The 24248-nt window shown below is 45.8% G+C and overlaps 2 protein-coding genes across 5 annotated transcripts; one reads left to right on the top strand and one right to left on the bottom strand.

The window, feature by feature from the left end:
* Positions 1-223: 223 nt before the first annotated feature.
* On the bottom strand, positions 224-17626 carry Zgpat (zinc finger CCCH-type and G-patch domain containing). Of its 2 annotated transcripts, XM_021192251.2 has the most exons (7): positions 17227-17626; positions 16379-16992; positions 2468-2601; positions 2078-2233; positions 1329-1448; positions 838-1243; positions 224-642 (listed from the first exon to the last, which is right to left on the bottom strand). In XM_021192251.2, exons 2-7 carry the CDS (start codon positions 16963-16965, stop codon positions 504-506), a joined length of 1542 nt encoding a protein of 513 aa, XP_021047910.1. In that variant the 5' UTR covers positions 16966-16992; positions 17227-17626; the 3' UTR covers positions 224-503. The 2 variants fall into 2 exon arrangements, with proteins under 2 accessions (XP_021047910.1, XP_021047909.1); XM_021192250.2 differs by having other exon boundaries at positions 231-642; positions 16379-17235.
* Positions 17253-24248, top strand: Arfrp1 (ADP ribosylation factor related protein 1). 3 transcript variants are annotated; one of them, XM_021192256.2, is made up of 8 exons: positions 17253-17374; positions 17857-17963; positions 18175-18262; positions 18479-18561; positions 21059-21140; positions 21460-21530; positions 22951-23051; positions 23129-24248. In XM_021192256.2, exons 2-8 carry the CDS (start codon positions 17871-17873, stop codon positions 23214-23216), a joined length of 606 nt encoding a protein of 201 aa, XP_021047915.1. In that variant the 5' UTR covers positions 17253-17374; positions 17857-17870; the 3' UTR covers positions 23217-24248. The 3 variants fall into 3 exon arrangements, 2 of the variants coding, with proteins under 2 accessions (XP_021047915.1, XP_021047916.1); XR_003843443.1 differs by lacking the exon at positions 23129-24248 and having other exon boundaries at positions 17287-17374; positions 21465-21530; positions 22951-23037; XM_021192257.2 differs by lacking the exons at positions 21460-21530; positions 23129-24248 and having other exon boundaries at positions 17287-17374; positions 22951-23045.

The following is a 24248-nucleotide window of genomic DNA, read 5'->3' as shown; positions in this document are numbered from 1 at the left end:
CATACCCCACCTGTTTGTGAGGACTGGGACTGAAGAGCCACCCTAGGTTCTTACTCACTTGGTCAGAGAAGGGAAAAAAGGGAGAATGTTTTTCTCTTGGACTCTTGGACCTTAGACAGAGGCAGTGGACTCATTTGGGACTCCCACTGCCCACCTGTCTATTGCCAGGACCTACACAGATCCCTTTGTCCCCAGAGATCCTGAGGCCAGCTGAGTCTCCACTGAGAGAATTGTGATGAAATCACTTTAATGTCCTAAGGAGACACCCCAAGACACTGGTAGGTGGGCTTGGTAGGCAGATAAGTGTTCAAAATCAGCCCTGATGTCCCATCTCTACTCAGCAGTGTTCACACTCTAGGCTGACAAGGCTAAAAGAGGGGCATCTTAGGAAGAGGCTGGTTCCTCTTCCAGGTGCTGTTTAGGCATCTGGGTGACAGCTGTCTTTCTGCCAATGCAGTTGGGAGCTGGGTCCCAGGGCTCTATCCACAATACAGGCAGGGCCGCTAGAACTCTGTCATCTTCCTGTGAGTGTCTGCCTTCCGCTGTTTCCTCTGTAGGTCGGCCTCCTGAGCACGCAGCTGACCCAGCTGCCGCTGGGCTCCCTCCAGCTTCTCCTGCAGATGGGCTGTCGTCATATTATACCTAGGGAGAGCCTGCTGGTCAGCATTGCCTCCTGGCTCCCCACTTCCAAGCCCCCAGCTGCTATAGCCAATGCCCGTCCTCCAATATCTAGAACACCTCAGACTCAGCTGCTACTCAGGTCAGGTGACCTTTAGCAGGTATCCTCTGGGCATAGCCACTGGAGCCCATACTGCCTCAGCTAGATCCCACACATACCGGCCAGTGTTCCGGGTTAGGGCCTCCTGGATGCCCCGGATGTCTCGTTGGGTCCGCTCAATCTTCTCCTCAGTCTGGAAGAGTTGTAGGCTCAAAGCCTGCTTGGCACTCTTGCTGGCGTGATACATGTCTTTGTTCCTTTTCTCTGGGGTATCCGCCCCAGCATCTGGGGTCCCAGGAACCTGGCTTTGCAGTTTTTCATTCAAAAAGTCAAACACATTCCGGGGGGGTGGGCGGCCCTCAGGTCTACTACCACTCCTCCGACATTTTGGAGGCCTGTTGGCCCCAGCCTGGCCTCGCTTTGTCTTCTTCTGCAGTATCTCTGCGCACTGGTCCAGTGATTTCCCTCTAGGCAACACTACAGCATGGATGGGCTCCACCCGGCCTTCTGCGTGCCGGCCCAAACCTGAGAAAGACAGAGGCTGTGCTACCTGCTAAACTCTTGAGCTGTGCTGAGGCCTCCCTCTCATCTCACGGCAGCAAGCACTCACCCTTGCCAAACTCATAGCCCATCTTGACAAGGAGTTTGGAGCCAATGCCCCGTGTGTGTACCTCCCAGCCAGCAAAGGCAGAACTGCAGGTCCCAGTGTCCACTGTGTTTGGTTCCACCACTGCAGGAGACAGAGGATTCCAAGTTGTGGTCTCCAGCCAAGGCTACCCAAGAACTTAGTTCCTGTGTAGGGCTTGATCTTCTGGACTTGTGGTCCCCTCGAGTTCCCCAAGCATGCTGTGTGCACTCTTGACAACTCTTTCTTTAGAGATGGCTGTATTGTAACCAATTTCACTGCTTTAGCTTACTATCTGCCACCATGGATCAGAGCCCAGAAACCACCAATTCACATCACAGGTTCCCAGAAACATCTTCCTATCTTTATCCTAACCAACCCCTCAGGAAAACTATATGTTACCTACTAGTTCATTTCCTGAGATCTCTATCTCACCTGAATACATTTTCTATTTGCCAAGGTCTCTTCTGCCCTACCCACCAAGCATCCAAGCTCTAAATCTGAGAAGCCATCTGAAGAAGCCACCCTTTCCTACATCCTACACTCAGTTACTTCCTGTGACTCTACAGTATGGTGCCACTTTGCTTCAGGGAATTCTGACTGTTGCGTGCAATTGCTTTGTCTCTTTCTTAAAGGCTAGCCAGGCCATCACACACGCTGGGGTCCCTCAGGTCCTCACCAACCTGCTCTATTCCCTCACCACTCTGGCTTCTAAGCACTGATTTTTGCCATACCTCTGGCATAGCTGGAGTCACTTGCATCACCAGTGTCTGAGTCAGATGACTCTGTAGCCTCAGTGCGCAGAGGAGGCAGAATGCTGTCCCCTTCCACCACAGCCTCCTTCAGCAACAATGAGTCAAACTTAACAGTATAGTAACCATTGTCCACATCTAGGGTGACAGAGACAGGCTGTAGGTCAGCAGTTTTTACAGGTTAGGCAACCAGTTAGGAGCAAAATGGGAAACAGGAAGGGAAGAGGCTTGGGACAAAGGCAGACCTGCTCCTCTTGGGCCCAGATGAAGTCCCAGAGCCCAACCCAGAGGAGGTGGAGAATGGCTGCATGAAGAACAAAGAGGGTGTTTTGAAAAGGGTCCCACCAAATAGGTCCTTGTCAGCAGTCTCACCAGTGATCCGTGCTGGGTGCCACAGGCCATCCTGGTGCTTGGCCAGACATGCAGAGCCAGTCTGCAGTAAGCTTAAGTCTGGATCCTGAAAGGGACGCAGCTCATCCACAGATACCACCTGCCCATGGGAGAACCTATAGATACAACCACAAAAGACAGTGGCTTACACATGGCCCACCAGGAGCAAGTAAGACCAAGAGCACAAAGGCCATCACCAGGACACAGCCTGTAATGGAATGATACTCAAGAAGTCAAGACAGGCACACCAGCAAAACACCTATACTTTCATGCCTATGCGTTTATGTACACACACGAGCACAAATACATATACTCTTACTCACATGTGAATACATAGGTATCCTCATATCCTCTCATGCATATACATATACTTAGTTATGCCCATGTACACCTGCATATCCATAAGTACAATCTCTCATACATGCCTACACATAACTACCATATAGGTACACACACTAAATACACATGTACACATACATATAAATGCACAGAATGTACCCACACATTAACATATACTCTCACAAGACATACATGCATATACACTAAATGCACAAATGCATAATGTACTCAAACACATATACATACTCTCAACACATACACACACAAACACACACACACACACACACACACACACACACACACACACACATACACACTGAAGTTTTCTCTTAGAACACACGGGGCCTTTTGGGAAGATGGCTTGTGTTTCTACTCAGCTTTTTAGGTGAGGGTGACAATGTGGCAGAAAGCCTGTGATCACCTCTGTTGATGCTCGACACTAATATTCAAGGCAAATGTGTTAACAGTTAGGATACGCTGAGTCTTCCCTGGGCATGGGCACTTGGAGGCCAAGGCAGGGTGATTATGAGTTTGAGGCCAATGTGAGCTACAGAGTCCCTTTCTCAAAAATCAAAACAAAAACTAGAATAACTTAGTTATAACAGTGGTGCTATGTCTTTTACACATCAGTGCGCCTGTAAAATTAAAACCAAAACCAAGACTGACAGAAATCAAGAGGAAATGTGAGGACACATAAGACTGCAGCCATAAACTTTGCCAAATAAAGGCATGAAAAGCTAACCACCAACTACCGCTATATGCCAGCCTTTCATACAGGAAGTTGTTTTAACCCCAAAAGACCTTCTGACAGGATTCACTCTAGGATAGCTGGGGCTTCTTCCTAAGCAGTGTAGTGGGCAGAGAAAGAGGAAGATGGAACAGAGGAAAGGTCAACACTTCTCACAGGTTCACCTGCTACCACATGCTCAGGCCAGGATGTCAGGAAGCTCCTTCTTATGCCAGCTATCTTAGACACACAACTAAACGGCATCAACAGCTGTGAGACTGTACCCCCAAAGCACAGTGAAGACTAGCTAGAAAGTCCTGTTCAGTTGAGAACTGAGGACCAAAAGGATGCATTCAAAGGGAAGTCAGGAACACAGACAAAACCTGGTTAAATAGTCTACACTCCACTCCCTCACTTTAATCCTTCCTGGAAGTATTTGTAGAAATGTTAGAAGACTTAAAATTTGACTAAGGATGACTGTTCCCTAGCTAAAATACTTGGGCAGGTTGGTGAGAAGGCTCAGCAAGTAACGGCACTTACCAACAAGCCTGAAGACCAGGGTTTGACCCCTAGGTCTCACAGGTAGGAGGAGAGAACTGATCCCACAGGTTGTCCTCTGACTTCCATGCTCTCACAGGGGCACTTGCATGTCCCCTTACTAAATAAATAAGTATTTTTAAAGGGGGCTGGAGAGAGCACTCAGCAATTAAGAACACCCACTGCTCTTTCAGAGGACTCAGGTTCAATTCCTGGCACCACATGGTGGCTCACAGCCATCTGTAATTTCAATTCCAGATATTTGACACCCTCTTCTGAACTTTATAGGTACCAGGCATGCAAATGGTACATAGACATGCATGCAGGCAAAACACCCATACACATAAAGAACAACAAAATCAGAGATGTTTCCAATTTTGTATTTAAAAAATATTAGTGGTATCATATTAATGCTCAAAAAGTCCTGGATTTGGGGGACTAGAAAGCTGGCTAAGTGTGGGTAAGAGTGCTCACTGTGTGAGCAAATGTGATGACTCTCAAGTTCAAAACCCCAGTGCCCACATAAAAAGCTGGATATAAACCTGAATCCTGGAACCCCAGTGCTTTGGTGAGGACTGTTGGGACCCACTATCCAAAAAACTGAGAGCTCGAGGCTATGTGCGGGACCCTGTCTCGAGGGAATAAGAAAGAAGCAACAGAGAACAACCAATGTCCTCCTTTACTTTGCACATACAAGGTTTGTTTTTTTTTTTGTTTTTTTTTTTTTTAAGAAAAGTTTTAGACTTTGGAGCATTTCAGATTTGGGTTATTTGGAAGCGTATGCTCTGCTAGTAAGTATGCTTTTCCTTTTACCCAACAAGTGCTTCTAAGAAAGGATTTTTAAGGAAGTAACTGTGTTTACAAAGATTTTTTTTTTTCATTTTAAAGTTTCATTTATTTTTAATTTATATGCAGGTATTTGCTTGGCTGCATGCACACCACATGCATGTAGTACTCTTAGAGACCAGAAGAGGGTGTTGGATTCCTTGGAACTAGAGTTGGTCAGAGGCTGAGTTTAGCAGACTTCAAAGCAGATACATAAGTATGCTCAAAGAATGACTAAAGAAATTGAGAATATTTTAAAGTGGAAACTATATCAAAAGGAGATCTCAAAATTGAAAACTATAGTCCCTGAAAGAAAAATATCACTAGTTTAATGAGTAGGAGAGATAACACATAGGGCTGGAGAGATGGCTCAGTGGTTTAAAACACTTAACTGCTGTTGCAGCTCAGTTCCCTGTACCTATATAAACAGCTCATGGCTCAAGTTGCAGAGGATCTAAAGACCCTGCCCACCTTGCAGGTACCCACATGCACACGATACACATAAACTCACATGGACACACACATACCCTGAAATAAAATATATTTAAAATTTTGATGCCAGGGAGTGGTGGCATACACCTTTAATCCCAGCACTAGTGAGGCAGACGCAGGTGGTTTTCTGAATTCAAGGATAGCCTGGTCTACAGAGTGAGTTCCATGACAGTGAACAGTACACAGGGAAAACTTGTCACAACGCCCCTACCCAAATCATATTAAAAAGAGAAGACAAATGAAGGAACAGAGTGTTAGGACACTAAAGCTATTCCACTTGTTACTGCAAGGTAGATCCTATACAGACTGACAACGCACAGATGTTACACAATAAGTTGGTAGGCCCGATGAAATGGATCTTTTTTTTTTTATTGATACTGTCTTGGTTTTGGATCACAGATCACAATAAATCTAACTTCTCTTGTGTGGAGGATAACAGGGATGGGTATTGTGCCATGTCTGAGAAAGCAGAGAAACAATGGGAAATCTTGGTATCTTCCATTCAATCTTACTGTGAACCTAAAATTGTCCTAAAATTAAAATGTTATAGATACAGTCTCAGGCATCAAGCACACAAACAAATGCACAAGTGTAACCCCTAAAAGATGAGAAGAGCAAGAAAAATATTTGACAAGAAGGAGTTAAAAACAACAACAACAACAACAACAACAACAACACTCTGGTTGGAGAGCACTGACTGCTTGCTCTTCCAGAGGTCCAGAGTTCAATTCTCAGCAACCACAGGGTGGATCACAACCATCTGTAATGGGATTCAATGCCCTTTTCTTGTGTGTCTTGAATGTACTCATATACATTAAATAAATAAATAAATAAATAAATAAATAAATAAATAAATAAAGTGAAACAACAAAATCCACTCGTGTGACGCATAGTAGTGCACTAATCCCTGCACTCTGGAGGCAGAGGCAGGTGGATCTGAGTTTGAGGACAGCATAGTCTACAGAGCAAGTTCCAAGGTTAACCAGGACTACACAGAGAAACCCTGCCTTGAAAAACCAACCAACCGGAGGATATCATCCTTAGTGAGGTAACCCAATCACAAAAGAAGTCACTAGATATGCACTCACTGATAAGCAGATATTAGCCCAGAAACTTAGAATACCCAAGATACATCTTGCAAAACACAAGAAAACCAAGAAGGTTGACCATCATGTGGATACTTCATTCCTCCTTAGAATAAGGAACAAAATACTCATGAAAGGATATAGGTACAGAGACAAAATTTAGAGCTAAGATGAAAGGATGGACTATCCAGAGACTACCCCATCTGGGGATCCATCCCATCATCAGCCACCAAACCTAGATACTAATGCACATGCCAGCAAGATTCTGCTGAAGGGACCCTGATATAGCGGCCTCTTGTGAGGCTATGCCAGTGCCTGGCAAACACCGAAGTGGATGCTCACAGCCAGCTATTGGATGGAACACAGGGTCCCCAATGGAGGAGCTAGAGAAAGTACCCAAGGAGCTGAAGGGGGCTGCAACCCTGTAGGTGGAACAACAATATGAACTAACCAGTACCCCCTGAGCTTGTTGTGTCTCTAGCTGCATATGTAGCAGAAGATGGCCTAATCGGCCATCACTGGGAAGAGAGNCCCCTTGGTCTTGCAAACTTTATATGACCCAGCACAAGGGAAGGCCTGGGCCAAGTAGTGGGAGTGGGTGGGTAGGGGAGCAGGGGCGGGGGGGGGTATAGGGAACTTTCGGGATAGCATTTGAAATGTAAATAAAGAAAATAATAATAAAAAAAATTAAAAAAAAAAAGAAAAAGAAAAACCAACCAACCAACCAACATCACTCATATCTGGTAAAACTAAACATGAGTCTACAAATCCAAGAAGCTTACTGTCTTAGCTACAGTTCCATTGGTACAGAACATAGTATAGGAAACACTTAGAAGAAGAAAGCATTTTATTAGGGATGCTTCAGAGGGTTAGTTCACTATCATCGTGGGAGAAAGCAGACAGGCATGACGCTAGAATGGTAACTGAGACCTATAGGCAGTCAGGCAGGCGTGGGTGGGGAGTGGTGGGGGAAGACAAACACAGAGATACAGCAGACAGAGACAGATAGACAAGGTCTGGCTTTTGAAACCTCAAGACCTATCCCCAGGGACACACCTCCTCCGACAAGGCCATACCTAATCCTTTTTAAACAGTTTATCAACTGGGGACTAAGCATGAAACATATATGCGCCAATGGGAGCTACTCTGATTCAAAGCACTGAATTTATTGAAGCCCCAATGGGATAAACATTAAAAAAAAAAAAATCACATCTAGATAGGACATAGACTGGTAAGGAAAGCCAAAGACAGAAAACCTTAAAAGCAGCAAGAGGGAGAGTGATGTTCTTCATACATAAGGAAACAGCAACTGGACAGATAACTTATCACTAAACCCCATAGGTGACAATGTAGTTCAGGAGCTGAAGCACTTGTCTATCAACTGTGGTATGTGACCCAGCATAAAGTGCGTGTGTGTATGTTGGGAAGGGGGGCTTTCTAAAATCAGTATAAAATCATTTGTGATATGGAGCTGCAATAGTTCAGTGGTGCACCTCTATCTAGCATGCAGAGGCCTTGAAATCTCAGTCCCTCCCATCCCAGTGAGAGAGATTATAAAAATGAATTAAGTAGAAATAAATACTGGAGCTAAAAAGTATACTAACTGAAAAGTTCTCCAGAGGAGCTGAACAGTGGAAACTGAACTTGAAGACAGGGCAGCAGTACGTAGCTAATATGAAAACTAGAAAGAAAAGAAAAAAAAAAGAAAAAGGAACAGACCCCGGGGGACCTATGGTACACTATCAAGCATCATGTAAACCAACACATGCACAAGGGGAGTTTCTGAAGAAGAGACAGACAGGAGCACAAATAACATCCGAGGGCTGGAGAGATGGCCCAGTGGTTGAGAGCACGTGTTGCATGAGCATGAAGACCAAAGTTTGGATCCCAACACCCTTGTAATCAGCTGGCATCCACCTGTAATTTCAGCTCCAAGAGTTTGAGAAAGATGGAGGAATCACTGGGGCTTGCTAGCCAGTCTAGGTATGAACACATCAGCTCCAAAGAACAGTCAGAGAGTGACAGAGGACATTTAATGTTCTTTCTGAACTCTGAGGGTGTGGGCACAGGCACACACTCGTACACATATGTTCAGGAATTACAAGCACATGCCACCACATCAGGTTTATATAGCCCCAGGGATAGAACCTCGGGTTTCATGCATGCACCGCATCAACTGTGCTGTATCCCCAGCCCTAAAGATGTAACTTCTAATAGTAATAATATGCAGAAATGGATTTACACAGGATCAGGGTGTTTTTCTATTATTGAATAATTGAATAATTAATTAAATAATAATTAATAATTAATAAAATGCTAAATTGGTAGTAATTCAAACTATATTGAAATTTAAGATAGTAATGATATAATGAGTATTAAAGAAATAAGTATAGAGGCTGGAGAGATGTCTCAGTAGTTAAGAGTACTAGCTGTTCAGCCGGGCAGTGGTGGCACACACCTTTAATCCCAGCACTTGGGAGGCAGAGGCAGGCAGATTTCTGAGTTCGAGGCCAGCCTGGTCTACAAAGTGAGTTCCAGGACAGCCAGGGCTATACAGAGAAAATCCTGTCTCGAAAAACAAAAACAAAAACTAAAACAACAACAACAAAGAGTACTAGCTGTTCTTGCAGAGGATCTGAGTTCAATTTTCTCTACCCACAAGGCAGTTCACAATTGTCTTTAACTTGAGTTCCAAGGGATCTGATGTCATTTTCTAGCCTCTGTGGGCAGCAGGCACAAAGGTGGTACACAGCTATACATGTAGGCAAAACACCCATATATATAAAAATAAGTAATAAAGAAAAGAAGAAAGTATGCAGAAAAGTAAACTGGTAAGAGAAAAAACAATACAGGTAGTAAGAAACAGACAGACCGACAAATATACACAGAAAACAAATCTCCTTCCTCAATAGTCATTACTTTAAATTGAAGAAGGTTAAACACTATTTAAAAGGTGGAGAAAAGCTGGGTGGTGGTGGTGCTACATGCCTTTAATCCGGGACTCTGTGAGTTTGAGGCCAGCCTGGTCTACAGAGGAAAGCCAAGGCTACACACAGAAACTACTGGAGTTACAGGTAGCTATGAGCCACCTGAAATGGGTGCTGGGACCCAAACTCAAGTACGCTGCAAGAGCCACATGTGTTCTTATTCACTGAGTCAACCCTTGTTACATATTATGTATGTATAATATACTGCGCATATGCATACACACACACACACACACACACACACAGATTTAAGAAAAGGTGTCACAATGTAGTGCAGGTTGACATTAAATTCAAGATCTTCCTGCCTCTGCCTTTAAAATAATACACTACTCATTATGTAACATATGTTGGTCTTAGTCTTTCAAGTTCTAAGATTTTAGACATGCTCTACCACACACGACTAGTCAACAAAGAAAAAAACATTTTTTTTTGAGTCAAATGTAGCTCAGGCTGGCCTTTAATACATATACTTAGAAAGACCCTGAGCCATAAAATTTTCAAATGTATTATTATCATGCATATGTGCACATGCACACTGTGGCATGTTGTATGTAAAGGTCAGAAAACAATTTTGTGGGGTCAGTTCTCCATAGAACATAGGTTGAAATCAGGTTTCTAGGCTGGGTGGCAAGCACTTCACCAGTCATCTTGCTAGTCCAGATCTATTTATTAAGCTTTACTATTTTAAATTATATGTGTGCATGTATGTTTGGTAAGTGCGTAAGTACAAGTGCCTTTGGAGGCCAGAAGAGAGCATGAGATCTAAAACTAGAGATATAAGCAGTGAGCTGCCCAACGCAGTTCTTCTGTAAGGGTAGGAAGTCTGGTAACTTCTGAACCATCTTTCCAGCCCCATGACCTTCAAGTTTTTTATCTTTTTTTACTTAACTGCCCAAGTAACAAAATATATAGCCAATGGGTCTATGAAAATATGCTTAGCACACTAGGAAAATAAAAAAACACAGTGTTCCAGGTATGGTGGCACATGCCTTAGTCCCAGCCCTCGGGAGGCGGAGAGGCAAGAGGATCTCTGAGTATGAGGCTAGCCTGGTCTATGTAGTTAGTTCTAAGCTAGCCATAGTTACATGGTAAGACAATGTCGAAAAACAAATACCCAGGGCTGGAGAGATGGCTCAACAAACCTATTACAATAACAAACTGTAATGATACGACTCTTCAAACTGGGGAAGATAGCTGTTTTCCAAAATAATTAAAAACAAGTGTTGGGTAGATGAGAATCCAGTACCCCTGAGCACTGCTGTAGCCAAGAAAAACAGTACTACTACTTATGAAAAAGCTTGGCCGTGGTCACCCAGGGTCTCCACTACTATTATCACCTATATTTTTAAATATAGAAAGAGCATGTGAGTATCATCTTAAAATGATCCACAGCACGATGTACCGTGAACTACTAAACTTTAAAATTCGTTTCGATTTTTAATTATGTATATATGTGTTTGTCTGTGTGGGGAAAATGTGCATATATAAGTATAGATAACTGTGGAGGCCTGAAAAGGGTATAGGATCTCCTGAAGCTAAAGAAGCAGTTGGCTGTGAGCTACCGAATAGCTTGGAACAGAACTAGAGTCATCTGCAAGAGCAGTAGGCACTCAGCCATTTCTCCAGCCCCTAAACATTTGAAGAAAGAGCAATGTGAACTAAGAATTTTTTCCCTTTAAACAATTATTGAGAATATCATACATTCATACCCCTTTGGTTGTTTGAGACAGGATTTCTCGGCATAGCTCTGGATGTCCTGGAACTCTGTAGATCAGGCTGGTCTCGAATTCAGATATCTGCCTGCCTTTGCAGACGTGCATCACTACCATGAGAATTTCATCCGTTTATATAATTAAGTATGGTTATAATATCCATCATCTATTTCTCCCAACTCCCCATCTCACATCATGACCTCATCCCAATTCCATGTCCTCTCCTTCTTTTTAAAAAATAATTCAGTGTGATGGTTTGCATAGGTATGGCCCATATAAACTCATGTGTTTGAATGTTTGGCCCATGTGGAGTTAGAAGGTGTGTCCTTGTTGGAAGAAGAGCGTCACTACAGTAGGCTTTGAGGTCTTCAAAGCTCCAGCTCCACCCAGTGTGGAATCCAGTCCCCTTCTGATGCCTATGGATCAAGATTTAAAACTCTCAGCTTGGTCTCCAGCACTTGGTATGCTTGGACACTGCCATACTTCCTACCATGATGTACTGAACCTCTGAAACTGTAAGCCAGCCCCAATTAAATGTTCTTTATAAGAGTTGCCTTGGTCATGGTGTCTCTTCACAGCAATGAAACTCTAAGACACTTAGTAAGTCCAATTAATTCTGTCCATATGAGTATGGGTATGGAGCCACTGGCTGGAGTTGGGTAATCTACCAGTGGCCATACACTCTGAAGAGATTTTTATAGCCAATGAAACCAACCTTCAGGGCTATGGATATAGCTCAGTAGTAGAACTATTGCCAGCAATCTTACACCCTAACTTTGATTACTAGCTTCAGAGGATTTTTCAATTTCTTAAATTTTATTTATTTATTTTTTAGAAGAAAGTATCACAGGGCTGGAGAGGTGGCTCAGTGGTTAAGAGCACCGACTGCTCTTCTAGAGGTGCTGAGTTCAGTTCCCAGCAACCACGTGGTGGCTCACAGCCATCTGTAATGGTACCCTTTTTTGGTGTGTCTGAAGCCAGCTACAGATCATATAGTTAAAATAAATATAAATAAATCTAAAAAGAAAAAAAAGAAAGAGAAAGGGGGGAGGGAGGGAGGGAGGGAGGGAGGGAGGGAGGGAGGGAGGAAGCAAGCAAGCAAGCAAGCAAGCAAGGATGAATCACTGTGTAGCACTGGCTAGCTTGAAACTCAGGATGGCCTTGAACTCAGACATCCATCTGTCTCTGCCTCCCAAGGGCAGAGATTAAAGGCCTGTGTCATAATGCCCATCCAAAATTTTCAAATATAAGAACCTTAAAAAAGGCTCAGTATAGCTCAGTGATACAATAATTGCCTTGCATGTCAAGGCCCTGGGTTTGACCTCCAACACGTTACCATACTTTTCACATTAAAAAGTTGCATATAGCCAGGCAGTGGTGGCGAACCCCTTTAATCCCAGCGCTTGGGAGACAAGGCAGGCGGATCTCTGAGTTCGAGGCCAGCCTGGTCTACAGAGTGAGTTCCAGGACAGCCAGGGATATACAGAGAAACCCTGTCTCGAAAACAAACAAAAACAAAAAACAAAAAACAAAAAAAGTTGCATATATATATATGAAGGATACAAATAAAACTTTTCAACAAGCCAAAGCTCCAATATTTCCCATAAGCTCATCCCAAGAAGCCTCCTAGAAAACATGTCTCAGAGAAACAAAATGCCTCAACTCCTAATATTCAGACTAACAGTGTTCACAAAAGACTTATTACTCAGCTGAGACAAAGACCACAAGTTTCCACAAAGGAGATATTATATCACTGTAAATCCTGCCAGGAAAATGTGGGTTATAAAAAGATTTCTGACAGTCACCAGTATTTATGTGTTTGTTTTCATTCTGAGTGTCCTGTATGTCCTGCATGACTCAGCAGTTAAGAGCACCACCACCACCACCACCACCACCACCACCACCACTACCACCACCACCCCTGCTGCTGCTCCATTCTCAGTGCCCACATCAGGCAGTTCACAACTGCCTATAACTACAATTTTAGGGTATCCGATGCCCTCTTCTGCCCTCTGCAGGCACTTGTACATACATGTGCAGATATAGACAAAGAGACACACATATACATACACATTTGGAACCTGTCTTCTGTGCTTCCAGATACTGGGGCTGGAGCGATGACTGTGCGGTTAAGAGCACTGGTTGCTCTTTGAAAGGACTGGGTTCAATTTCCAGTACCCATATAACAGCTAACAATTATCTGTAACCCCAGTCCCAGGGAACCTGATGCTTTCTTCTGTCTGTCACTGGCACTGCATGCACATGGTGCATTGACATGCCTGCAGGCAATACAATGATACATATACAAATAAAGGCTTAAAGAAAAACACCTATGATGGAAAAGGAAACATGTGACCCATGAGAGGCTGAGTAAAAACACTGTAGTCATTAAAAATATAGGTGTATGATTTCATATGTACATTATACATGTTATGTTCACATAAATATACAGGTCACCAACATTTGCTATCTCTGCTATACAAAAGACCTCAAAACAATGTCTGGCTAATGATAATCAGCAACATGGCACCTGTACTGGGGATTTTAAACATCTCCATATATAAAGAGAAACCAGAGCTACTACTACATTTGGGCAAGAAATGACCTGACCTAGACAATAATGAGGCAGTCAGTGTCAGCTGGCTCAGATCAAGGTAGGAAAGCCAACTAAAGAAACCCCACAGACAAAAATTGGAGAAATTTGCAGCTTAATGAGGATTAGAATTATAAGGGAATAAGATCCATCGAAGCAGGGAGCAATGGCACATGTCTTTAATCCCTGCACTTGGGGAGACAGGCAGGCAGATCTCAGTGATTTTGAGGCCAGTATGTTCCTCAAAACCTGTTGAGCATACAGATCACTTACACACCTATCTGCTAGCATAGGAAGGAAAGAGATAGCAAGGACATATCAAGTCTACCATGAAATACAACAAAAAGATGTGCACTTGCTTGTAATCCTGGCCCTAAAGAGGTATAAGCAGGAGGTGAAGTCAAGAAGATCAAGAGTTCAAAGTCATCCTTGGCTATATAGGAATGGCTATATATGGCCAGCCTGAGCTACATGAGACCCTATCTTAAAGAAAAAGTAAAGAAATAAGACACGCAGAGTATAGATGTAACATGGAAGTAAGAGCCTAAAGTGATATGAGGATGCCACATATGGGTGGTCTCTGGGGATTGGAGAGACAGCTCAGTGGTTAATGTTTCTGAAGAAAGACCAAGTTATTTTCTGCAAGCAACTCCAGCTTCAGGAGATCCAACACTTTCTTCTAGCTTTCTTGGGTACCTACCTGTACACATGCCCCCCCCCACCACCACCACCAATCTAAAAATAAATGTAAATACATAGTGCTAGAGAAATGGCTTAGTGGCTGAGAGGATACTGCTCTTGTAGAAGTCCTGAGTTTCTTTTCCAGGATCCATGTTCGGTAGGTCACCACCACCTGGAACTGAAGCTCTAGGAGTTCCTATACCCTCTTCTGGCACCTGTACGCATGCCTCTGGGCGTGGGCGCACACACACAAACTAAAAATATATCTTAGCCAGAAATGGTAGTGAATGCCTTTACTCCCAGCACTCAGGAGGCAGAAGTAGGTAGATCTCTGAGTTCCAGGCTAGCCAGGTCTATATAGTAAATTCCAGGACAGTCACCAGGACTACTAGAGAAACTTTGTCTCAAAAAAGCATAATAGTCAGGCCATGGTGCAAACCTTTAATCCCATCCTTGGGTAGTGAGTTCAAGGTCAGCCAGGTTTTCATAGCTATATGTAGTCCAGGACAGCCAGGATTACATAGAGACCCTGTATTAAACCCCCTTACCAAAAAATAATGAGACAAAAGCAACCTATGGATCTTTGGAGAAAAGCATTAAAAAAGTAAAAAATAAGTCAAAATAAGAGGCTTGAGAAATGGCTTAAGGGTTAAGAGCACTGACTGCTCTTCCAGAGGTATTGAGTTCAATTCCCAGCATCCACATGGTGGCTCACAACCATCTGTAATGGGAGCTGATGCCCTCTTCTGGTGTGTCTGAAAAGAGCAACAGTGTGCTCACATACATAAATAAATCTTGTTTTGTTTTGTTTTGTTTTTCCAGACAGGGTTTTTCTGTGTTTTTCTGGCCGTCCTGGAACTCACTGTGTAGACCAGGCTGGCCTCGAACTCAGAAATACACCTGCCTCTGTCTCCCAAGTGCTGGGATTAAAGGCTTGCACCACTGCCCGGCAAAATAAATAAATCTTTAAAAAAATTTAAAAAAAAAAAATCAAAATAAAATAATTATAATAATCTTAAAGAAAAATGGACAAAGAAATAGGTCCTGGATTCTGCGCTCAGACTTCCAAGGATCTAGCCCTGCTTAAAATCCTGCCGAGTGAAACTAATTTTAGATCACTACTACCATTATAACAGAACAAATCTGTTTTTATTTTAGTGGCCTAAAATAAATAAATTCAAAGTACTAGAGGTTTATTCTGAATGGCTGAGTTTAAAAAAAAAAAAGACACAGATAAGTTTTAGTAATTATTATTTCAGCTACATTCTGAAGTATTTGAGTGTGAGAGAAAAAGATGTAACTTGTGAAAGGTGCTTTCAAGTAGCATGGAGTTTGGGAGGAAGGTAGGGCAAGTTAGCAAGAGATTATGTGTTTGAAATTTTCTGTAAGACTATGCAAACTATGGGAGCTGGGATGGGGCTAAGGTGTACAGTAGTTGGTTGCCTGATGTGCTGAAGGCCCTAATTCCATCCTCAGCATAGTCAAAAAAAATTTTTAAAGAGAAAAAAAGAAAAAAGGTTCCGAGGTGGAAATGTAGCCCAGTAGAAGTGAACTCCACCTGTAATCCTAGCATTTGGAAACTGAAGGTATTCAGGATCTAGTAGAATTGCTGAAGGATCAAGAATTCAAGGACAGCGAGAGTTACATTGCTATCTCAAAGGGAAAAAAAGTTCTACCTTGGAGAAGAATATTGATGATGGATTGCCCTATCTTTTCAACATAAGCTCTTTCAAACCTCTTGATGTATGAAAGAAAAATCTAAGTAATCACACGGAGAACACTTCCGTAAAAGCCTGTCAGGCACCTGAGGTTTGGACTATTATCAACTCTGCTGGGTGCTGAACTAGTTGTGCCGGCAGGCAACAGCGGTGGTCCTGACTGCGTGCCCCTCATTGCTAGTAGCAGAGGGTTTTACCTGCAGTTCTCCTTGAACCGGCATTTTCCCTCCAGGAAGAACGGACAGGGCTTCAGGGACTTGTGGGTAGGGTATAGGTAGAGTACTCGGACGCACGCAGAACCATCCTCCGCCTCTTCGGCGCCCACTACCATAGCGTTGTGATACTCTAGCGTGCCCCAAGCGCTGTAGTAGGGGGCATTCACTTTAGCACCGCTCAGTTCCTCCAGATCTGGGTCCTCCTCCTCCTCCTCCTCCTCCAGTGCAGCGGAGGTGGATCCCGGCTGCACCTCGCTCTCAGGGACCGTCTCCGAGTCATTGCAGGAGGCGCCGGGCGCTTCCACCTCCTCCGCTACAGCCTTCTGGAAAGCCAAGTACTCAGCATCCTCCTGAGCTGGGCTCTCCTGGTCCACTGTAGACAGCAGCTTGCTCTTTCTGACCGACAACAGACTGGCCTCGGTGAGCTCAATCAGTTCCTTTAGATCGCCCTGCAGCTGACGCAGGTCCGCCTGCTCAGAAGCGTCTAGGCCAGCACCAAGCGCCAGCTCTACCTGCTGAAGCTGGGCCCGGTAGGTCTGCAGGGCAGTCTCTAGATTGTCCTCGTCCATCCCGACCCAGCAGGCTGGTTTCGGAACCTTTACGGCAGACAAAAACAGGAAGAGCAGTAAGAAGAGCTCAGGGCAACGCTGCCCCGCAAACCGCTAGGGAGCCTGAGGAGGGCCGCGGCTCCGCCGAGGGGGACCTGCACGTAACCCGCCTCGTCCTCTGCGATCCACAACCCCACCTCCGGTCGGCGCTCGCAACCTAAAAGGGCTTCCGGCCTCGGCAGCCAAGCACTTCCGCCGGAGAGCCGAAGCTGCCGGAAGTACCTGCGCGCGGGGGCCGCTGGGATGCGACTCCGCCCGTGCTCCGTCCTTCGCTCCTGTTCCGTCAGGCACTGTGAGGGGTCAACGTGAGGTCGGTGGGGTTAGTAACGCGGCGGCGGCGGCGGCGGCTCCTCCTCCAAGATCTGAGCAGGTACCGGTGGGCCTCAGCTGGACTGAGGGGCCGGGGTTCTAAAGTCCTGGAATAGGGGGACGGAAGTGGCTTCAGCTGCTGGTTCCCAGGCTCCGTGGGCCCGGCGGCGGCGGGAAGCCGAAGCCGACCCTCTCAGAAGCTCTGCCTCTCTGGTAGCTTCCTAGACTAAGTCGCTGGCCGTGTTTCCTGGTTCTGAGTTGAGGGTTCGGAAAGAGGAGCTTTAGGAAGGCGGAGCAGAGCGGGCCGCCGCGGTGATGGTGTATTATGAAAGATGACGTTTAGTGGGAGTGGCCCAGGTTTAGCACGTGGTCAGCGGTGGACTCCGGGGGAATCGGGGTCAGGGACTTTAACAGAAGTGGGTGGGGCGAAGAGTCAGGATCCGCGAGGCTTCACATTTAAAAACTAGCAGGATAGACGGACCACTGATGAAGCGGGCAGGGCAGGAGGCCGATGCCCCCGGTACACACGTTGACATCTCTCAGGGTGCCAGAACAGGATGTACACGCTGCTCTCGGGGTTGTACAAGTACATGTTCCAGAAGGATGAATACTGCATCCTGATCCTGGGCCTGGACAATGCTGGGAAGACGGTAGGTCCCTGTGCTCTCTCACCAGTTCCCATTCCCTGCCTGGTCTAACCCCTGCTCCAAGGCTACAGGTTAGTAGTCACCAGCCTCCTGAAGAGCAATCAACAGGCAGAGGTGTGCATGGGTGTGTGGGTGTGAAGGGATAGTGGGAAGGACACCAGAAAACTACTCTAGCTGCTGCTATCTAACCCCTCTCTCTTTTTTTTTCCCTCAGACCTTCCTGGAACAGTCAAAAACACGCTTTAACAAGAACTACAAGGGGATGAGTCTCTCCAAAATCACCACCACCGTGGGTCTAAACAGTAAGGGGGCACCTTAGGGGTATGAGCTTAGGGGGTGCCTTAGAGATGGATGCTGTCAGGTCCACAATCCAACTGACCAGTGGTCAGAACCCTGTCTCTCTATTCTGTGTTCAAGTTCCCGGGGCCTGGTACCAGAATGGTTTGTCCCATCCTGGGGAGAGCTGGGACTTTGTGTGTAAAGGTTGGGAGCTAGCTCTTTTTCTGTCCTCTCTCCAGTTGGCACTGTGGACGTGGGAAAGGCTCGTCTCATGTTTTGGGACTTAGGTGGGCAGGAAGAGCTACAGTCTTTGTGGGACAAGGTAAGACACACTACCTGTTCCATGCCCCTCATAGTCTTACCCCAAAGATTTTTCTCTCGATTTTTTGTTTTGTTTTGTTTTGTTTTTTCAAGACAGGGTTTCTCTGTGTAGCCCTGGCTGTACTGGAACTCACTGTGTAGACCAGGCTGGCCTTGAACTCAGAAATCCACCTGCCTCTGCCTTCCAAATGCTGGGATTAAAGGCGTGCGCCACCGCTGTCCAGTTTAAGTTATTTTTATTGGGGGGGGGGAGTGTGTCACAGCATGCATGTGGGGTACAGGGAACATGTCACAGCATGCATGTGGGCTAGGGGGGGCAAATTTATAGACTATTTTCTCACCTTACAAGGATCAAACTCGGATTATCAGGCTCGTGTAGCAACCATCCTTACCTGCTTATCATACACTTGGCCCTGTCTAAATGTTTTCTCTTGGATCCTATCCCAGGTTCCCAAGTTGCTCTCTGTCTCACTCTGATAAAAACCAGGGCTAGAGTCACCACGAAAGTGACATCAAGGGACTTCCCCCAGGGAGTACCTAATCTTTTCTTCAATTCCGAAGAAAGAAGCATTGTTCATTAGGGTAGTCTATGCAAAGTGCTTACTGAGGGACTCAGAGGGGACCGTAGCCTATCCTCTAACAGGTGGACAAAAATGGCAGAGTTCATAGACAGGGAGGGCCCAAAACCTGTGTTTCCTGAGTCTGTCTGCTTCATTGGCCTTTTACCCATCCAAGGAGGCTGTTCTCAGAGGCAGACGTGCCTTCTTTAGGCGCTGGTTTTAGACACCTGACACTTACCTCTATATACATTCCTCCACTGGCATCTCCTCCTCCCAGCCTATTAGGCACTAAGTCCAGCACTGAGCAGAGCAAGCCTTGACTTCCCTTCAGCAGTTCTTTGTCTATAGTTGGTATGGTCACTTAGCACAGTCCAGTGCTTTAATGCAGGTGCTTTAGTTACAGTGATGTCCTATCAAATGAAACACTTAGCAGTGGCTTCATTGGCCTTGGTGAATGGAACTATACTGATAAGTTCTCTCACTCTGGCCACTGTTCTCTGTCTAGAATGGTACCACTGATGGGCAAGTTGCTCTCCACAGTGGGTGCTCTGGTGAACCTTGAGATAGAAACTAAGTCCCCATGTGTGTTGCTTATGCCTTAGGATTCCAGTAGCCTATCCTCTAACACTCCCACTTTCTGGCAACTGTTGGACCTTATGCCTGGTAGATGTGATGAGTGGATCTAGCTACTTGGTTCCTAAGTCTTGTGCCTACTCACATAAGACATTTCTTACAACCTTTAAAGCTGCTAGTACTGCCCGCTGACTCACTGGGCTTCCTGCAGACCTCATATCATCCACTATTATCATAAATCCCTCATAAATACAGTAGGACCTGCTAGTTCTCATGCCTCTAGCAATAGGCTAACCCAGAGGTGGCAGCTTCTGTGCCAGGCCCATTGCAAATCTGGAACTGTCCTGTATGGGTCTGACTGCAAAGCCCTGCAAAAGGAACCTGGGACTGGCTTCCAGTACTCCATGGGAAGTGTAGGTGGGGAAGGAGTTTTACTGACTGGAATGAAGTACTCCTTGTCACAAACCTCAGTGGTAGTACCTCATCCTACCCCGTCTGTAGCATATTATTTTACCAGTCAGTGTTGACTTCTCACTGAGACCGGGTCAGGGAACCAGAATGGTCCTGAAGTAAAGTGGCAAGTGTATGCTATTTGTCCCATACTTAAAGGCACAGTGTCTCCACTGTTGTGTGGATCTCCATCTCCTGTGCTTACTTTGTCCTGTCTGTTCTGTGTTAACAATGCTGTCCCTTGCTGTTGAAAGCCCAGGACTGGCTACATCCACCCTGCAGATGCCTGAGTTCAGCACTTTCAGTTTTGTTCGGGCAGGGTAGCATCATAGACAGTGCCCACCTCAGCCCTGAGCCTCTTTTGGCTTCTCAACCTCTAGGCCTGTCTCCTACTCTTTTATTTTATATGTAAGTACACTGAAGCTGTCTTCAGGCACCCCAGAAGGAGGGTATTAGATCTCATTATGGATGGTTGTGAGCCACCATGTGGTTGCTGGGAATTGAACTCAGGACCTTCGGAAGAGCAGTCAGTGCTCCCAACCACTGAACCATCTCTCCAGCCCATCTCCTACTCTTTTTTTTTAAACATCATCTTAGCCAGGGCAGCAGGTGGGTTCTCAGGAGCAGCCTCTAAGCAGAAGGTAATTGATCACCCTGCTAGAGTCAGCAAGTTGTCCTCAAAGGTGCTTTGGTATCTTTACTACTAATCAGTCTCAGAAAACTTTTTAGCAACTCTTCCCACTGGGTTGTGCCCATTTGTGGCCCTAGGATGGTAAAGATTCCCACCATTCGCTGCCTGTCTCTTCCTCTTCAGGGCCTCTTCTGCTAGTTGTGATACACGGTCTCGCTATCCAGCTGGCCAGCTGTGAGTACCTCGAGAGGTACCTCGCCCCAGCTTTCTCCTCTTCCTTCTAGTACTATGCAGAGTGCCATGGTGTCATCTATGTCATTGATTCCACTGATGAAGAGAGGCTGTCAGAATCAAAAGAGGCATTTGGTGAGTGTAGCATGGCCACTCTGGGAAGGAGAGATGATTGGGAAGACCTATATCTAGGGAATTGTGTGGGGAGGGGTGTACTAAGGGGTGGTATCAGAATAATCTGGATCCTCCCACGTGTCTGGAGCTTGTGTTGAGGGAGGCTGGGCTAACACCTGGATGCCAGTGCCAAGAAAGCCTCAGTCATGTTGCTTGGGCTGTTTAGAATGTAAGGGGAAGGGTGGAAGGGATCTGTTTGTACACACCTTGAGCCTGGGCAGAGCCTGCAGTCATGAACAGGACACAGGGTGCAAGGCACCACCTCTCCTGCTTTCCTCAGAGAAGGTGGTTTCGAGTGAAGCACTGGACGGTGTTCCCATCCTGGTGTTGGCCAACAAGCAGGATGTGGAGGTGAGCCCCACAAAGCTGCTATAGAGCCTCTATCGACATTGCAAGGAAAGTGACATGTATGCCTCTTCAGATTTCCAGAACTTGGTGTCCATCCATTCCCAGTCTCCTCTCTGCCTTTCTCGGGACCCTTCTTCCACACTCTTAGGACCTCTACCTTGCCAACTTCAGTTACTCTCTGTGTGTCAAAAAGAGCTGTCACTATTAGAACAAGCATGTTCCTACTAGATGTAGGATCCAGAGTGCTGGTGTCACCTGTCTTCCAAAGGGAGGACCAGGGGCTTGTGTCTGTGGATGCCCTCAGAGGTTGTGAGAGTATGGAGCCTAGAGAAAGACCCAGGTGGAAGCTCTCTGGGCTCTGAGAAGTGGGTGTGGGTGCCTCAGAGATGTCTCAGTGATTAAGAACTTGAACTGCCCTTCCAGAAGACCCAAGTTTGATTCCCAGTACCCACGTCAGGTGGCTCACAGCCATCTGGGACTCCAGCTCCTGGGGATCTGACACCTCTGGTTTTAGTAGGTACCTGTACTCATTTGTACATACCCTCAAGATACACACACATAATAAAAAATATCTTCAGTTTTTTTTTTTTTTTTTTTTTGGTTTTTCGAGACAGGGTTTCTCTGTATAGCTCTGGCTGTCCTGGAACTCACTTGGTAGACCAGGCTGGCCTCGAACTCAGAAATCCGCCTGCCTCTGCCTCCCGAGTGCCGGGATTAAAGGCCTGCGCCACCAGGCCCGGCTAAATCTTCAGTTTTTAAAGTGGGGGTGGAAAAGTGAAGGCAGTGGACAAACGCTTAGGTGTGCTACTTCCCTTTGGACTTGTGGCTATACAAAGTCCCTACTGTCTTACTAAAGAGGCTCTGTATAGTAAGAGCTATAGAGGACGTGATGGCAAACAGTATCTGGAGGGCCAAGGAAGCTTTACTTTCCTTAGGCCCCATGTATTTACCCATTCCCATCTGACATGACCTGTCCTCCACTCATTTGCCTGAGGACTTAAGTCTCTGGTACTTGGCTGAGGAACACAGGGGTATTCCCTTAAATGAACAGGGGAACAGAGGAACCATTGAATACTACCGAGGCTTCTCACCCCTAGGGCCACGGGCCCTGCCTCACTTGGCACTTAAGCTCCTGACTTAGTTCCCAGTGTCCTGGTGGTAGGTTATTCTGGGGATTAGTCTTGGAGGTGGTGAGGAAGGTTTTCTTGGTCTGTGTGTGGACTTCCAAAGCCATCAGCAGTAGATTTGTTGACCATGTGTGTTGACCACTGGTTTCTATGAGGATCCAGGAGCCCTGAGTAGGCTCACCCCTACAGAATTTTTAGGGTGATTGACTATGGCCTTCCAGAAAGCCCAAGTGAATAAACAAGCTATATGGAACTAGAGGTGGGAATGTTCCTCAGAGTCTCACTTTCCCTGCCAGACTTGCCTCTCCATTCCTGACATCAAGACTGCATTCAGTGACTGTACCTGTAAGATTGGCCGGCGAGATTGTCTGACCCAGGCCTGCTCTGCCCTCACAGGGTGAGTTGAGTGAGGTCTTACTCTGCAATGTCTTCAGGGCCAAGATTAGCCCTGCCTCACACATACTGTCTCCACAGCAAAGGAGTCCGAGAGGGCATCGAATGGATGGTGAAGTGTGTCGTGCGGAATGTTCACCGGCCACCACGGCAGAGGGACATCACATAAGCACCTCCAACCTCAGTCTTGGACTGTTCGTCTCCTAGTGTTGGAAGAGTATTCTCTGCTGGCTTCTATCCTACTGACGCTGGGGGTTGAGCTGACTTTGTCTGTTCATTCATTTATTTGCTTTATGTTTTCTCTAAGACAAACTTTTCTCTGTGTCTGGAAAAGTGTAGGTATTCAGAGACAAACATGGGGCACGCCGACAATCCAGATCTACATGCCCTACACCTCCATCCCCTGACAGAGATTTAGAGCCCTGCCTGACAGACATGTCAGGGTGTGGAACCCTCCCAACCTTGTGAGAAGGGGAAGGCATGAGGCCAAAGTAGAATTTAAGGTCATCCTACTTGAAATGGGGGGTGGGGAGAGTTGTTCCTGTGACAGCTAACTGCTTTGTCCAGCTTGTCCATGGAGAAGGTGGGCTTATCTCACTTGGAGAAAGAACCCACATCTGAGAGACCAGCATGGCCCCTAGTTGTTTTGTGTGGAGTTGGATATATGTGTGGGAGAGACAAGATTTCTCTGTAGCCCCAGTTAATCTGTAACTCTCCGCCTCCTTCCCTCCTATATCTGTGGTAATTACACCAAGTTTTCTACTAGGTTCTGATACACTCTCAGAACAGGGTTCAATAGACCTGCCTGGGAAGCCTAAGTTCCCTTATTAACTCATTCTCAGTCTGCTTTTATCTCCTAAGGAGAGAGCTGATCTTACTGGTGTGTGTTTCAGTACACCCATACACAGGTTGTGTCGTATCCTGAGGGCACAGATTTCACTATGTCAAGTGTTGGTCTAGCTATTGCAGGTGGGTATCACATGTTTTGAGTAAGGTGGGCTGTGTCCCAACAGGGTCCAGGTCAGTGAAGTACTGGGTTTGCATCTCCAGATGTGTGTGAGATATATGTTCATGTAAGGTGCAGGTTCCTGGGGAGGCAGCAGCTATGCTGGGACTGGCCATGCCCACTAGACCTACTGGGTTAAATTTTTCATCATGTGGTCAGGACAATGTTTAAAATAAAAGCTGCCTGTCTAACCAT

This window comes from Mus pahari, chromosome 3 (assembly GCF_900095145.1).
Source record: "Mus pahari chromosome 3, PAHARI_EIJ_v1.1, whole genome shotgun sequence".
Classification (NCBI taxonomy): Eukaryota; Metazoa; Chordata; class Mammalia; order Rodentia; family Muridae; genus Mus; species Mus pahari.
This window is presented reverse-complemented; position numbering and strand designations above follow the sequence as displayed.